The sequence below is a fragment of the Lepidochelys olivacea genome, assembly GCF_965140295.1.
Source record: "Lepidochelys olivacea isolate rLepOli2 genome assembly, chromosome: 8".
Lineage (NCBI taxonomy): Eukaryota > Metazoa > Chordata > Testudines > Cheloniidae > Lepidochelys > Lepidochelys olivacea.
In genome coordinates, this window is record NC_140418.1 from 70,766,566 (window position 1) to 70,780,941 (window position 14,376).

Below are 14,376 nucleotides of genomic sequence, written 5' to 3' on the forward strand. Positions count from 1 at the left end.
TTAATATTTTGTTCTGGTTTCAGAGTGAACATTTGCTTCTGTATCCGGATGTCAAAATATTATGAAAATGTATAACATTATCTTACTGTGCAGTACAAACATGTACTTAAATAAACATAGGGATAGTAAGAACACCAGAATTTGTTCACTGGAGATCCTAGATTTGCTTGAACTGGCCTTGGCACTGATCACAGGTACTAAGGCCTATATTTTCAAGTGTGTGCACAAAATATTAAACATGATAGGGATTCCTTGTTAAACTGTACAAACTACAAGTTTGGTACAGAAACCATTTTAAGAAGTGATGTAAATAATGTTCAGATGAAGACTATTTCTAAATCAGTTAAGAAAAACACATAACACACTACCATTAAGTAGAGAAACTACTTGAAAGATAATGTCCTGAGAAATTGCCCTTAATTACATTTTCTTTTGCTGAAGCACTGTTCAGTGAAGCCTAATTTAGTTTTCAAACAGTTATTCTCTGTTGGGGGGGAAAGGACCTCCGAGAGTCATGTTTTCTGTTGAATTACCAGATTTGTCAACTTCAGAGACAACCCACTGCAGCTGCAGGTAACACTTCCCCCATGCAAGAATACTGAAGAGGAGGAGGAACGGGAACTGTTTGGTATTCAGTTCATGCATATGTATATTCAAGAGTCACTCAGCAGAGCAGGTATGAGATTTGTATTGCCTGTAACTAGAGTATGAATAATAAATATTAGAAAACATTAAAATGCAGTCAAGCAGAATTAGGGTGTATCTACACTGGAGCTGGAAGGTGTGAATTCCAGGTTGAGGAGACATACATGAGCTAACATGCTAAGAACAGAAATGTAGTTACCCCGAATATGATCCTGGTACATACTTAACTAACAAGCCTTTCCTGCCATGTGTTCCACTGTGGTGACACTTCTATTTTTAGCTCACTAGCTTAATCACAGCTAGAACAGATATGTCTCCTTGAACTGGAAGTTACACCTTCCAGCTCCACAGTACACATATGCTTAGAGAAAGAGGAGTGTGGCTCCCCACCTTTCTTTGCCTGGGGGGAGCTCAACTGCCCCTTCATTCTTGGCTGTGCTGTGAAGACTCACGAGGTAGGAAACACTGAAGAGGGAGTAGCAGGAGAAACTGATGCTTTTGTCACAGAGTTTCTGGAGTTCCCAGCATTTCCTGCCAATAGGTGGAAAAACACCAACATGTAATGAGGAAATACGAGGTGTTTCCAGGAAGATCTAGTCACCTAAGTGAAAAAAAGTAGCTATTTCACCCCATTTCCTCATGGAAAAGTAGCCATACAACAAAGCACATCAACTAGCACTGTCTGCTGAGCGATAAGGACTGGACAATGAATTGCCCACAGAGGCTGTAAATGAAGGTCAGGATTGAGTTACATTAGCAGAGTATCATGAGCCAGTGGCCTTTGCTATATCCATTATGTGAACACTGAATTTCACTGATGCCAGGTATTAATATTTCATCTCATTAAGTTCACCCACATATTATGAAAGCTTAAAACAAACTGCTAAAATAAAGAGGTTAACTCGAGAGATCATGTCAATTTCAGATTTTATTCCTCTCCATGTCAAAGCTTTATGCATGGGTAGGTGATTACTAAAATAATGAGGTGGCATTTGATTTCCAACTAAATGTTTTTCTTTAGCCAATTCCACAAATAGTCAGAACTTGTGAAATAAAATTCTAGGCATAGAAAACAAGATAAAAACCCTCATGAAGTTCAAAATGGAGACAGGTTATTAAGCATATCCATTTCTTACATTTTAATTTATTATCTTTCAGAAAACCTGGACAACTGTATACCCGTTGCTTCTGCCACCATTAATGATAATGAATAAAAAATTACACAACCTGCCAAACTGAACTTTTGTACTTGGAGGAAAATATAAATTCTACTTCTTCTGAACAGAGAAAACTACAGCAATATCGCAGTGTGCTGAGACAAAAATGCCTTATGACTTTCACACTGCTAGGAGTCACCTGGCATCTTCTTGTGATTCCAAAAGAAATTTAAGTTCAATGCTATTGTAGGTACAGAAAGTCTACAAAATTTTTTGTACAAGTACTGAAATCTGTGAATAAGGTTTTAAAAAAATCCAGAGAAGTTTTGTAGAGTTCTGTGTCCTGCCCATTCCAAATCTGTCTCCCATTATGCAGTTGGCTGAGGTACTGAAGATTGACTTGGTACAGCTGTCAAGAGTACATTCTCCAAGGAAACAGTAGAATCTGTATAGTATTGTAATGCAGCATTGTACCCTCTCTGTTGTAAATATCTGATCCGTCCCTGGTCAATCAAGAGTTTACAAAGACGACCTATCTGCTTTCGTTCTTCAACAGTAAGTAGCCTAGCTCCAAAAAGAAAAACCATGAATTAGTCAGCACAAATGGTTCAAGATCAGAAAAGCTGTAAAAACTGTAACTGATGCACTTCAATGCAGATAAAGTGTGACTGTTTTGGAATAAGATTTTGAAGACTATTATGTCACTTAAATTTGCATGTACTACAGATGGATATGTTTCTGTAAAATGAGCCATTCTGACATTCTAAAATGCTTAATCTTTCAGCTATAAATGACTGTCTAATCCATTATTTCTGCCTTCCCCAAGATGTCTACATGCTACAAATAAAAAATCACCTACCCTTGCAGACTATCAGAACTGCACTCAATTCTGTTGTTTACTTGGTCATGTTCTTCTGTATCACTGCTTTGGTCTTTGCTCTTTGCATCAATGGTAGAGGCTTCAGTGATGGTTTCTTGCATGCCACAAGTGGCCCAGCTAGTCATTCTCTGAAAATAATTAAATTCCACTGGCCCAAGTCCCACTGTTCTAAAGAACTCTTGGCCTACATAATGCTTCCACTGACACCTGTGGTGGCAACACAGTGCAATAACAATTCCAGCTACAGGATTCCAGTTTTCTGAAACATTCTTTCCACTCCTTTCATCAGCAAAATTGTTAAAAGCTAGGTCTGTTTTATCACTCTTGAAACGTTTAGGTGAAGGGTCTTCATTTCTTTCATCATATTGGGTTGCGTAACTTTCAACCAAACATCTCAGAGCAAGATCTGTGAACAAACAACTATGTTTTAAAAACACTCTTGAACAGTGTGCTGCATTTATACACAAAGATAGGAAAGGAACTTTCCTCAAAAATAAGGGGAGGATAAAAGCACTTTATAAAGTAATTCCAAAAGCAACAAGTTGATAAAGTTTATTTAAATATTGTCACGTACTTTAAAATGAAATGAATTTATATATTTCAAGTTCAGTTTACCAAGTATTAACGTATTTACAAAATCACAATAAACCCACTGTGACACTCTGTACCTCAAATAGCAACCTGGAGCCCCCATATTCACCACTCTGATACAATGATGACAAATTTTTTGTACAATGCATGCCTTGTGAAGTATAATTTTAAAAGTCTTGATCTGTTACACGAACATCCTGTTTGGATTGTATGTACTATCATTTTATGTGAAGTTATAAAGTATTGCTATATGTGCTAATGAAATATGTTGTGAAGTTTGTAGATGCCTACAGCTGGCCTTTCAGTATGGACAAAGGAGCAACAATCACTGGCCAGACAGGTGTTAACAGCTCATCAAGAAAAATCCAATATCCCAGAGGCTTCTCAGAGAAGGCACATATGCAATGGAGACTGCCTGACCCCCCACATCAGCAAGGATCTTTCGAGCAGCTGGAAGAAGGTACAAAAAGAGACAGTGACATCAACACTTGGCCTCTTCGCCCCCATCAAATCTCAATCATCTGGAAGACAAAGACTTTGAACTAGGGAGATTGGTCCCAGGCTGGAAGGGAGTCCAGTCTGTGAATTGAGGAACTGTAAGCTGCCTGAAACATATACTGGGGTGAGAAACTGCTTGATTCAAATCTCACTTAGTTTGCTGAAGTTAGAATTTAGCCCGTGTTTCTATTTTTATTTCTTAGGTAACCAACTTTGATCTCTATGCCTATTTATAGTCACTTGAAATCTATCTTTCTGTAGTTAATAAATCTATTTTATATTTTATCTAAAACAGTGCGTTTTTGGTTGAAGGGCTTGGGGAATTTTAGCGCAGCTTAACAAGGGCCGTTGCCTGTCCACTACCCTTTTGTCGGAGTGGGGAACTTATTAATTAGCTTTCGCTATCCAGGGGAATCTTAAGCAATGTAACATAGGATATTGCTGGGTCACTGACTGGTGTCTCTCTCTGTATGATTCATGAGTGGCTCAGAGAGCATAATACAGCTGGGTGTGGGGCTCCAGATACTGATGGTTGAGAGATCACAGTTACTGCAGGGGTGTTGCAGCTTGTCACTGACATAGCTTTGTGAGAGACAACCCAGGCTAGAGAGTTAAGGTGACAAAGTGGTCCCATGGTTCCAGGTTGTACCTTAGGGATCCTGTCACAATCATCTGACCTGCTAGTGATCAATACTCTTGAGAATACTTGTTCCACAGGTCATTGGGAAAACTTCAGCTCCCTGGCCTTTTTATTACAAGAGGACGTTTATGTAGCAGTTTGACGGAGAATTAAAGCACACAATCCATTTACTTAAGAATTGTAAATACCATTACAAAGATATCATGGTTAGCAGTGTCCCAACAGAATGTATATAATATATACACACAGTATGTCATACCTGAAACACCTTTTCCCACATACCTGGGATGTAATGCTGAAAAAAAATTAATTGGCTGAAAACACCTTGGACAAGTTGAAAATGATCTCACTATATTATAGTATTCAAGTTGTCCACGACATTTTTAATCAAGTTAAGTTTTTCCAACATTGTTGTCCAAACTTAGGACAGTGAGAAGAAAAGTACTATGAAAAACATGCTTCTGTCAGTTTAAGAACACAATTACATAAAACATTCATTCTTCATTTTGCTGTGCACAACAATTAATGTTTATTTCCATCTGGATTAACCCCTTTGCTGCTTGCCATCATCCAAGTAGTGTTCCTCTGAAATCAATGGATATTTAGCACACAGTAGGCAGCAGTTAAAGAATTAGACGGAAAGAAGCACTGTATTATTCAAGAGGATTAGAATCAGCATTCCACTTTGTAGCTGCACTTGACAGCAATACATTTGTATAGTTCATACCTGTTGCAGCACCACATAAATGCTTTCCAATTCCTACCACAGGAAGCTTTTCTTTTTTAAGAATAGGTACTTTATCTGAAAGAAACAGAACCTGGATTACCGGAGCTGGACACCATCTTGCTGGGTTATGTCATTCCAGCACAAGTAACTGAAACAATAGGTCAGAAAACTCAAGTAAAATTCCTCCCTCAACACCTTTATTATAAAAAAAACTTCAACTGTCTGCATCTCCAAAGGGTAGCTAGTGTTATATCACACAAAAAGATAAGATGGAAACAAAATACAGTCCAATTTCATTAACTGAAAGGAATAGCTATATAGTATGTTTAAATAGCATATTTAATTTTTTCTTCTTTATTTTTAAACAACTTCAAATTGTACAAAGGGAGTAAGTTTAACTTAAAAAGGGACTTTTTAAAATCATTCATTGTTAGCACCTTGGAAATAAAACTATTTTCCTTTCTGACATGTTCCCTTCTAGTCTACACACATTATATTATGTTCCTAGTACAGCAAAAGTCAATGCTTCTCTTTGTACACCAGTACAAAAGCAGAAAAGTACAAAACTCTGAAAATAGTTCTTGCTTACTGTGGGGAGTTCAAGCTATTTGTGGTATGTCTCCTCAATAAATAAATGAATCAATCCAATCAGTCAAGACTTTATTTAGATGTAAGATAATTTCCTAATAGACAGCAATTCAAAATCTGTCAAATACTAAAAAAACCCCCGCAATACTCTAGAAGATACCATTCATACATTGCAGGCCAACTTGATCCATATATTGAATAGTAGTAATAATCTATATCTATAGAGCCTTCCAGCTATAGATCTCAATGCAGTTTACCAACATCAATTGATTTAGACCAGGGATCGGTAACCTTTGGCATGCAGCCTGCCAGGGTAAGCCCCCTGGCGGGCCAGGACAGTTTGTTTACCTGCAGCGTCTGCAGGTTTGGCCGATCACAGCTCCCACTGGCCGTGGTTCACCGCTCCAGGCCAATGGGGGCTGAGAGAAGCGGCAGACAGCACATCCTCGGCCTGCGCCACTTCCCGCAGCCCCCATTGGCCTGGAGCTGCCAACCGCGGCCAGTGGGAGCTGCCAACCTGCGGATGCGGCAGGTAAACAAATCGTCCCAGCCCTCCAGGGGGCTTAGCCTGGCGGGCTGCATGCCAAAGGTTGCCAGTCCCTGATTTAGACTCACAATATACCTCACAAACGGGGAACTGAGACAGAAATTAAAACCATGACCTGTTCCCATTAAAAACTTTGGGAGCAGGACTGGGCACCAAGCGACTTGCCTAAAATCACAGTGACAGCCTGTGGCAGAGTTGGTAATAAATTCCAGGTTTTTGTATTCTTAGTCCTGTGCTTTAATAAGTCCATCTGTCCTACCCTTGGTTGATTAATATTCTCATGTAACTTTCTAATGTTAATTTACAGTAAACCAAATGAATGTACAGTTTAATAAGAGAAGACAAATACAAGATTAATATTAATTACCTTTTTAACATGCTACAATGTACTATGTTCCTTCAGTATGCACACCACATTAGCAAACATTCTTGCTCATTATTTATAAAATGTTACTCTCTGTATTCTTTTGTCCCTCTACATATGCCATTCATAATTGAAGTTTCAACCATCTGTATGGCCCAAACATACATTATCTAGTCATGAAAGATATACCTTTAAGGAATTAAGTGACTTTGTGGTACCAAAACAAGTACAATATATACTGCAACTGTGGTATACCAGATGGGAACAGAGTCACCCGTAGCCCAGAGAATGGGTCCAGTTAATAACAACATAAGGAAAGGCATGGAGATACATATATATTTTGCATGAAATACAGGATCTAAATCATGCTGGCAATACATTAGATTACATTGGTTAAGCATGTGGTAATCACTTTTATCCATTTAACCAATGAAAGTTCTGTTCATCACCATAAACCACCCACTAAACTTAATACAACTTCTTTTGAGTGTGGTATTGCAGAATCCCCACGTGTTCATCGTTAATAAGGACATCTGAGACTTGCCTCACTCAGTAATGATACTTGTATCAAAATACAGCACAGCTAAAATACACAAGTAAAAGCATCTAACCCTGAAACTGTTAAGGCTTCCTTTTATTTGGTGATTCTGACCCAAAATAAAGTCTTATAAATTCAAGATAACTTGTACACATATTGTTAGAAATTATATAATACCCATCTAGTAACTGAAAAACAAGTCCAACATAAAAATGACCAAAACACCGAGAAAAGTCTTCTAAACATTAATGCAATTAACCTATACTTAGTGTAAAATTTTCCTGCACTCTGGTACTACACAATCAAGTTTTTAAGCAACCATCTTAGTATTGCTGAAAGTTATACAAGCCAAGTAGCAACTTACTTAAACATAAGTTCTGGATATCAACTTGAAGCCTTTCAAATATGTAGTCTCTTTTTCTGTGTTTACCATCTACCTGTGCAAATAGGATATCACATTATTAAGACGTGTTCGGCACCTAACTAATAAATAATTAAAAGAATGTGCTAAGGTTATTAATTTTTTTAAAACAAAACAAGCCCCTTTCAAATGAACGCTAACATTTTCAGCATCAGCTAGCAGGCATCTTGCACCCAAACTGTGTTACTGGTATGACTTAAAACTACAATAAGGACCAATTAAATTTTTCAAGGCCCTTAACTGACAAATATATACATTTTCACCTTTCTTTTAAAAGGTAACCAGACTTTCTGAGAAAAAGCCACATTTACCAACAATTCCAAAAATGAGACTTGGCCAACTCCACAATGGACTGTCTTACCTTGAATCGTGTAGTTGCCCTTTCAACAAGCAGAAAGTGAACATTTGCAGCATCTTGTAAGGCAATATCAACCCAGTGAGACAGCTTTCCTCGTCCAGCTCCAAACTCAATAAAACATCTTCCTGGCCCAAGCAATTGTAACTTTTCCATGTTACCTAAAATGGAAGCCTACAAACGTCAAAAGATTATTTATGAACCAAGCCAAATATACATTCTGTCTGATGACTTCTGTGGGAAAAATGCTAACTTAACACACAATCAACAGTTTCTCCCATAGCTCTTATTGATTAAATAACCATGCTGCAGAATGTCAACATCTCTTTCATGAATGCAGAGGTAAAGATGTTGTGGATCCAGAGTGCAGAGGAAATAAGGGCTTCCCTGCCTCCATGGCATCATCTTATCCTTTTTCTAACACCCACAGAATCTTATCCACTGGGTTTTAGGGGTAGAGTTAGGGACCAGGCATACACTGGGGTATTGTTCTCAGCTAATCCTTGGAAAAGTCACATGGATGTTCCACTGGACTTTTGTGAAGCATCACTCCTGCAGAGCTTTCTCTGTAGCTACTGCAGTTGTATACATAGAGTTGTGCTGAAAGGCGCCAACATGGCAGTGCTTAGGGCATTAGCCTAGCACTTGGGAGACCTAGGTTCAAGTCTCTGCTCTGCCAGTAGACAAGTCACTTAGCCTCTCTGCACCTCAGTTCTCCATCAGCAAAAGGGAGATAATAGTACTTCCCTACCTCACAGGACTGTTATGAGGACAAATTCATTAAAAAGACTGTGAAGCACATTGAGATCAGGTGATGGAAGCACTATATAAAAGAGATAGGAATTACTATTATTCCCATGGACCCTTTTGCCCTTATCATTCTCTGGCTTCCTTTCCCAAGAATTCCAAGGATTTGCTGTGTTGGAAGTCCTCACCCCCCACTCACTCTGTATCCATAAAAATCTCTCCTACTCAGGAGCACAATTCCCTAAAAATATCATAAGGCAAATCTCAGAGTTTTCTAACCTCTCTCATACATTTTCCATGAGAGGGGATCATCTAGTCTCATGAATGAGGAGAAGACAAGCTTGTTAGGTATTTCAGAATAAAAATAAACTTCTCTTACTAACACTTACAATTTCAAAGCAGTTATGGACAATGTAGGGGCTGACACAGTCCAGTTAACTAGGATTTTTGGATAAAGGCAATTGAATCCATAGTGTCCACCATGTAGCCCTAAATTAGTTAATAGCAATTCTGTTTATCTGAATGCCAGTTTATCTGAAACTTTCTAATACCTCCCTCCCTCCCCAGGCCATTTGCATAAACAGGAGTGTACTATTGATAGACTAATACTTAAACTGGTAGCATGGGTACTATCTGGAACTGTGACAAGTTTCCTTTACGTGAAATAACTGGTAGTATGGATTAGCTGGAATCCATAATAAGAAAACTACAGTAAAAACCCTAACCGATAGCTATTAGTAAGGCAATGGCCATACCTGTTGTTTCAAGTGCTTTAAAGCAGACTCTCCATTCTTTGGGTCGTTTAAAGCTTCTTGTAAGGCCTGATGGGACAGCTTTTGATCCTTAAGTATTGGCTTTATACCTGCATCAAATGGAGAAGTACTTTTCATAGATTCAATTAAAAAGGCCACCTCACAACAATCTGGCTCCCACCTGCATACTGAAGTGACTGCATACAGTACTTAGTATGCAAAATATTTGACTCTGAAGACTCTTTACAGAATTAGCATGCTGACCATTTGAAACAATAAAAGTGAAAGGGACACTATCAAATAGTTCAAGTCCACAAGTTGACATCTCAAAATTGTGCTAATCTTATAGGTAACGTCCTTCAAACTCTAAAAATATATTTTTGTTTTTAATCCAACACGTGAAAATTTCCCTATCTTCTGCCATCAACAAAATAATCTACAACAGGGGTTCTCAACTATTTTCTTTCGGAAGCCCCCCAACATGTTATAAAAACTCAACGGCCCAGCTATGCCTCAACAACTTTTTTCTGCATATAAAAGCCAGAGCCGGCATCAGGGGGTAGCAAGCAAGGCTATTGCCCAGGCCCCACACCAAAGGGGGCCCCCAAAAACTGAGTTGCTCAAGCTTCGACTTCAGTCTCAGGTGGCAGGGTTCAGGACCCTCAACTTCAGCCCCACATGGTGGGGCTTCAGCTTTCTGCCCTGGGTCCCAGTGAGTCTAACACTGGCCCTGCTTGGTGGACACCCTGAAACCTGTTCATGGCCCCCCGAGGGGGCCCCTGACCCTGGTTGAGAACCACTGATCTATAACACAAGCGTCATTGCTCTCTTAATGGTTTAGAAATACCAGTTTACTAATAAATGCTTTTCCCAGAGATGGGCTGTCATCACCTAATGATAGTGCACAAAGAAGAATGTAAAACAAAAGTCATTAATTTCATTAAAAACAAAATTAACTTTTATTCAAAAGAACAAACAAGATTGAGATGGGGAAAAAATACTAGCTAACAGTGTCATGTAGGCAGTTCTTTAACCATTACAAGATTTCAATTTCAGATCACATCAAGTGACAAAAATAAGTACTCCTATTAATCTCTTTTCTTTTTTTAATCCTGGAAGCTATTTAACACTAAAATAGCCATGAGGTATTTGATCAACTCTGCAGAAAGCAATTTAAAATATTTCAATATTAAGCAGACTCACCATTACTTGCTTTTTTCAGCTTTCTAATTAAGTCCTCTAACTCTTCTCTAGACAGGGAAGAAATTGGCAACTGCTGGGAAAAAAAAATACAAAAAACAAAATGGTTCTCCTCGAATTTTATCTATTTGTTCCTTAAAATAAAAGAGAAATGGACTCACCTGTTCATCAAGTATTTCTGTTGCGTCTTTTAATCCTGCATTAATATCTTGAACAAAGTAGGCCTTAATAATGAAAAAAAAAGCATGAAAACCAAGGAGACTCTAATACAGACTGAACAGCATGTAAAGCAAAAGAATGCTTCACAGTGTGTTTACAGTCATTCACCTAGCAAACATCAAATAATTACAACTGAAGAAAGCAGTTCTGAGAAAAGATTCTCTCTCTCACTGTTTCAGGACCCAACTCTGCAAACACTCTCCAATGGGTGTACTGCTTACTAGGGTGATTAGTCGGATAGATTTCAATGAGACTAAGCACTCTAGCAAGCAGTACAGTAGTAATGCTTCTGCAAGGCTGAGTCCTGTCTTGTACTAGCACTTTGCATCTTATTTGTACTATAAGGATCGATAATCAAAGGAATTTCTCTTTCAAGCAGTTGTTCTTTAAGCTTCCTGATCATTGACATTTCATATATACAGGCATATTTTAAGCTTTATATAGTCAAACAGATATGTTGGCAGCACAATATTCATCGGGAAGAAGTACACTGGCATCTGGATCACTGAATAGATATCTGAATCCAGTTCTCAAATATGGGCAAAAGCCACTTAACGTCACGTAGCCATACAAGGAAATCAAGCCAGGCTTTTAAAACATGGTAGACTCTTTTGTTAAAAAAAAACAAGCGGCCTTCTTAGCACATACCAGAAAGGAAGACATTTAATTTCATGATCAAGCATGGGACGCCTACCTCAGTCAACAATATTATTCAGGGATGATAAATATAAGAGTAGAGCTGACTTAATATTTTTGGTTGTTGTATGCGCATCTAGTTCAACTAACATAATCTTACATCAACCCCAATACTCAACAGAATATACAAGATCCATTCACAGCAGAAGTCATAAATCATTAATTCTAGGGGCCTGGTGGGGCAATACTCCCCAAGAACATTTTTGGGGAAAGTTAGTTCAATGTGAGTGCCTGGACAGCACTTCCATTCCTGGCCAAAAAAATTATCTTAAAGTAAGATCACAAATTTACATACAGCACTGGAAGCATGCATAAAGCATCAGGCATCGATTCATTTAATCCAGTACTTAGATAGCTTCAGTTTCTCCCTATTATTAGGCTCTATATAAGGACTACTACTCTCTGAGTTGAGTCAATGATAAATTCTTTCTACCACTGGTCCCATGTCTCCTTGGGCTTTGGTGTCTCCCCTCTCTCTTACCCACACAGTGCATAAGTCTGTGATGCCAAGAGTTGAGCTTTTGGAGGAGTCTCCTGAGCACTGCCATACAGGAACAGACTCCCCATGCACCAAGTCTTAACACCATTTGTTCCTGTCGTCCCTCTGTCTGTACAGAGTGTCAAAGGAGACAAATTTCAGTGGTGTTGCAACCATACAGCCAGAGCAACACTCCAGGCTGCTCCAGTGGCAGCCATACTGATCTAGTATGGGACGACTGCTTAAAAAGGGCATGGCCCCCTGGCTCTGCAGCCTATGGAACTTTGAGCAAATGCAAAAACCTTGGATGTTTGACCCTCCTCCACTCCAATCTGTGCCACTGCTTAGTTTATACTGCTCTAATATACAGTTATATGGCTTTCTGGAGAAACAGCATTTAATTTACATCACACTTACAGGCTTCGGCTTCTCTCTTGAATTACACTTTTTTAAATGCTTTTGTAATTGATCTTCATATACTGTGCTAAAATCAGAGAAAGAGAAATAAGCAACGACAGTCACAATTTTAACAATGAATACACAAATGTATTTAAAACACACTTACTGTTTTGGGTCAAGTGGGCATGGAATTCTTTTCCTGTCATTTTCTTCCTAGTGGGAAAGAAAATGTTTATTTCTTTAGCACAATATTATGGTGCAGTTAATGTCCTAATTTTAGAAAATCTGTCTAGAAACGTGTCTGTGGGTCACAAAAATAAAAATCTTTGTCAGCCTTGATTTATTGGAATGAGATCAAATGGAGAAATGCATGGTTTATCCAACTGAAACACACTGTGATTTAATTGGGGGGTGGATGGAGGAATGTTGTGCAAGTGAAGGCCTTAATACATCACCAAGCCCAGAGAAGCAGTGTGCCCCTGATCCCTTGTGACAGGCCGTAATTATTCTACCTACACCTTCTGGGGTTCTAGCTCGATGTCAGGCTCTGCAGAGGCCAGCAGTGATTTCTCAATAAGGTTTTCAAGAAGCGGACGTCGCCTGAGGATCCTGAAGCGATGAGTAACTAACAGCATAAGAGATTTAGCAAATAATTCAAAGCACAGAAAAGTAGGCAGAAGAGAAGGGGGACAACACCCCTCTCCTCCCCCGGCTGGGAAGCTATTGAGGAGCTGGCTTAGAGGCTGACACCCCCACTGCCAACCATCACTGCACGCACGCTCGGACTGCAGCAGCAGCCCGGGGTCCGGCGGAGCAGCGCGGCTTGCGCTGGCTTTGCCGTCGCCAGGCCTAGCAGGGCCCAGAGCGGTCAGCTCCAAGGGCCGGGCTGGGCACGGTCCTCACCAACCTGCGGGGAAGCCCGGCGAGCATGGCCCGTCTCCATGGGGCGCGCTTTGGGGATACGTGCCAGCCCCTCCCCCAAACGAGTCCATGGGGGCTATAAAAGAGCCCGCGGGAGGAGGACTCCCCACCCCTTCCCAAAGCCGAGGGGCCCAACCACCCCCTTCCCCGTGACCGGGTCCGCCTGCCTGGCAGGCAGTGCCCCGGGGCAACGGCAGCGGCGCCCCGGTACCTCCTGGTCTCCGTGTTCCCCGCAGAAGCGTCTCCCCTGAGCCGGGATCATCTTGCAGAACCGCTTCTTCCGCTCCACGAAATAGCCGCACCGTCCGGGCACAGGAGTCCGCAGCCTCCCGGCCGCACCCGGCTCAGCTGCCCGCCTCTGCCCGCTCCCGACCGCAGCCGGCTCGGCCGCCATCTTGCTGCCCCGCCCCCCGCGGCAGCCGAGCGCCAAAGTCAAAGCGCAAGATGGCGGCGGAGAGTCTGTTCGGCCGGTTGGTGCCGGTGCAGGTGAAGTGCCAGGGCTGCGAGGACAGGTGAGAGCCGGCCCGGGGGGGCCCGGCCCTGCGGGACCCTGGAGCAGCCCCCTGCAGCCAGCCGCCTTGGGCTGGGGTGAGAGGCCGGCGGGGCTGAGCGTTCAGCCCATCTCTGTAACATGGGCGGCCTCTGGCCTTGAGGCTGCTCGAGCCCCCCCCCCCCCGGCCTCTAGGGACCCGTCAAGGGGCGCAGAGCAGCTGAGGGTACCCTGGTTGGGCTCCGCAAACAGCGCCCGCCGCTAGGGGCAGGGAGAGCCCTGCAGCGTTTCTCTGCAGCCCGGGCACTGTCGCACAGTCCCAGGGAAATCCTGGCTCTCTGCGGGTTTATCCATGGCCTGCAGCAGGGCCAGGAGCTCATCACCACCCGGGGGCTCAGTGCGCGGGGAGTTTCCGGGATTGCCATGGATTCTCTCGGACATACATAAACAGCGCAGCCTGGGCAATCCCGTCTGATCGCTGTCGGACCGCGCACTGCTGCTGCATTGGCATTTCCAGGATGTC

The 14,376-nt window shown here is 41.4% G+C and overlaps 3 protein-coding genes across 8 annotated transcripts in view; 2 read left to right on the top strand and 1 right to left on the bottom strand.

The window, feature by feature from the left end:
* Positions 1-1,881, top strand: part of LRRC39 (leucine rich repeat containing 39) — an 18,649-nt gene extending 16,768 nt beyond the window's left edge. The window contains exons 9-10 of the mRNA XM_084637336.1: positions 537-676; positions 1,804-1,881. Of these exons, the coding sequence (XP_084493462.1) occupies positions 537-676; positions 1,804-1,859 (196 nt within the window). The 3' untranslated portion in view covers positions 1,860-1,881. The remainder of the gene's footprint in view (positions 1-536; positions 677-1,803) is intronic.
* Positions 1-13,757, bottom strand: part of TRMT13 (tRNA methyltransferase 13 homolog) — a gene marked incomplete at its 5' end in the record, with an annotated part of 20,621 nt that extends 6,864 nt beyond the window's left edge. Inside the window, 12 exons of one of the 5 annotated variants that reach the window (XM_084637335.1) lie at positions 612-700; positions 1,036-1,176; positions 2,662-3,088; positions 5,139-5,213; positions 7,540-7,612; positions 7,958-8,125; positions 9,454-9,560; positions 10,654-10,726; positions 10,812-10,874; positions 12,461-12,527; positions 12,609-12,655; positions 13,575-13,757. In XM_084637335.1, the coding sequence (XP_084493461.1) occupies positions 661-700; positions 1,036-1,176; positions 2,662-3,088; positions 5,139-5,213; positions 7,540-7,612; positions 7,958-8,125; positions 9,454-9,560; positions 10,654-10,726; positions 10,812-10,874; positions 12,461-12,527; positions 12,609-12,655; positions 13,575-13,757 (1,464 nt within the window). In that variant the 3' untranslated portion in view covers positions 612-660. The other 4 variants (XM_084637333.1, XM_084637331.1, XM_084637334.1 and 1 more) reach the window with 4 other exon arrangements.
* Positions 13,745-14,376, top strand: part of SASS6 (SAS-6 centriolar assembly protein) — a 30,020-nt gene continuing 29,388 nt past the window's right edge. For both annotated transcript variants that reach the window (XM_084637326.1, XM_084637325.1), the window contains exon 1: positions 13,745-13,875. In XM_084637326.1, coding sequence (XP_084493452.1) covers positions 13,808-13,875 — 68 coding nt within the window. In that variant the 5' untranslated portion in view covers positions 13,745-13,807. The remainder of the gene's footprint in view (positions 13,876-14,376) is intronic.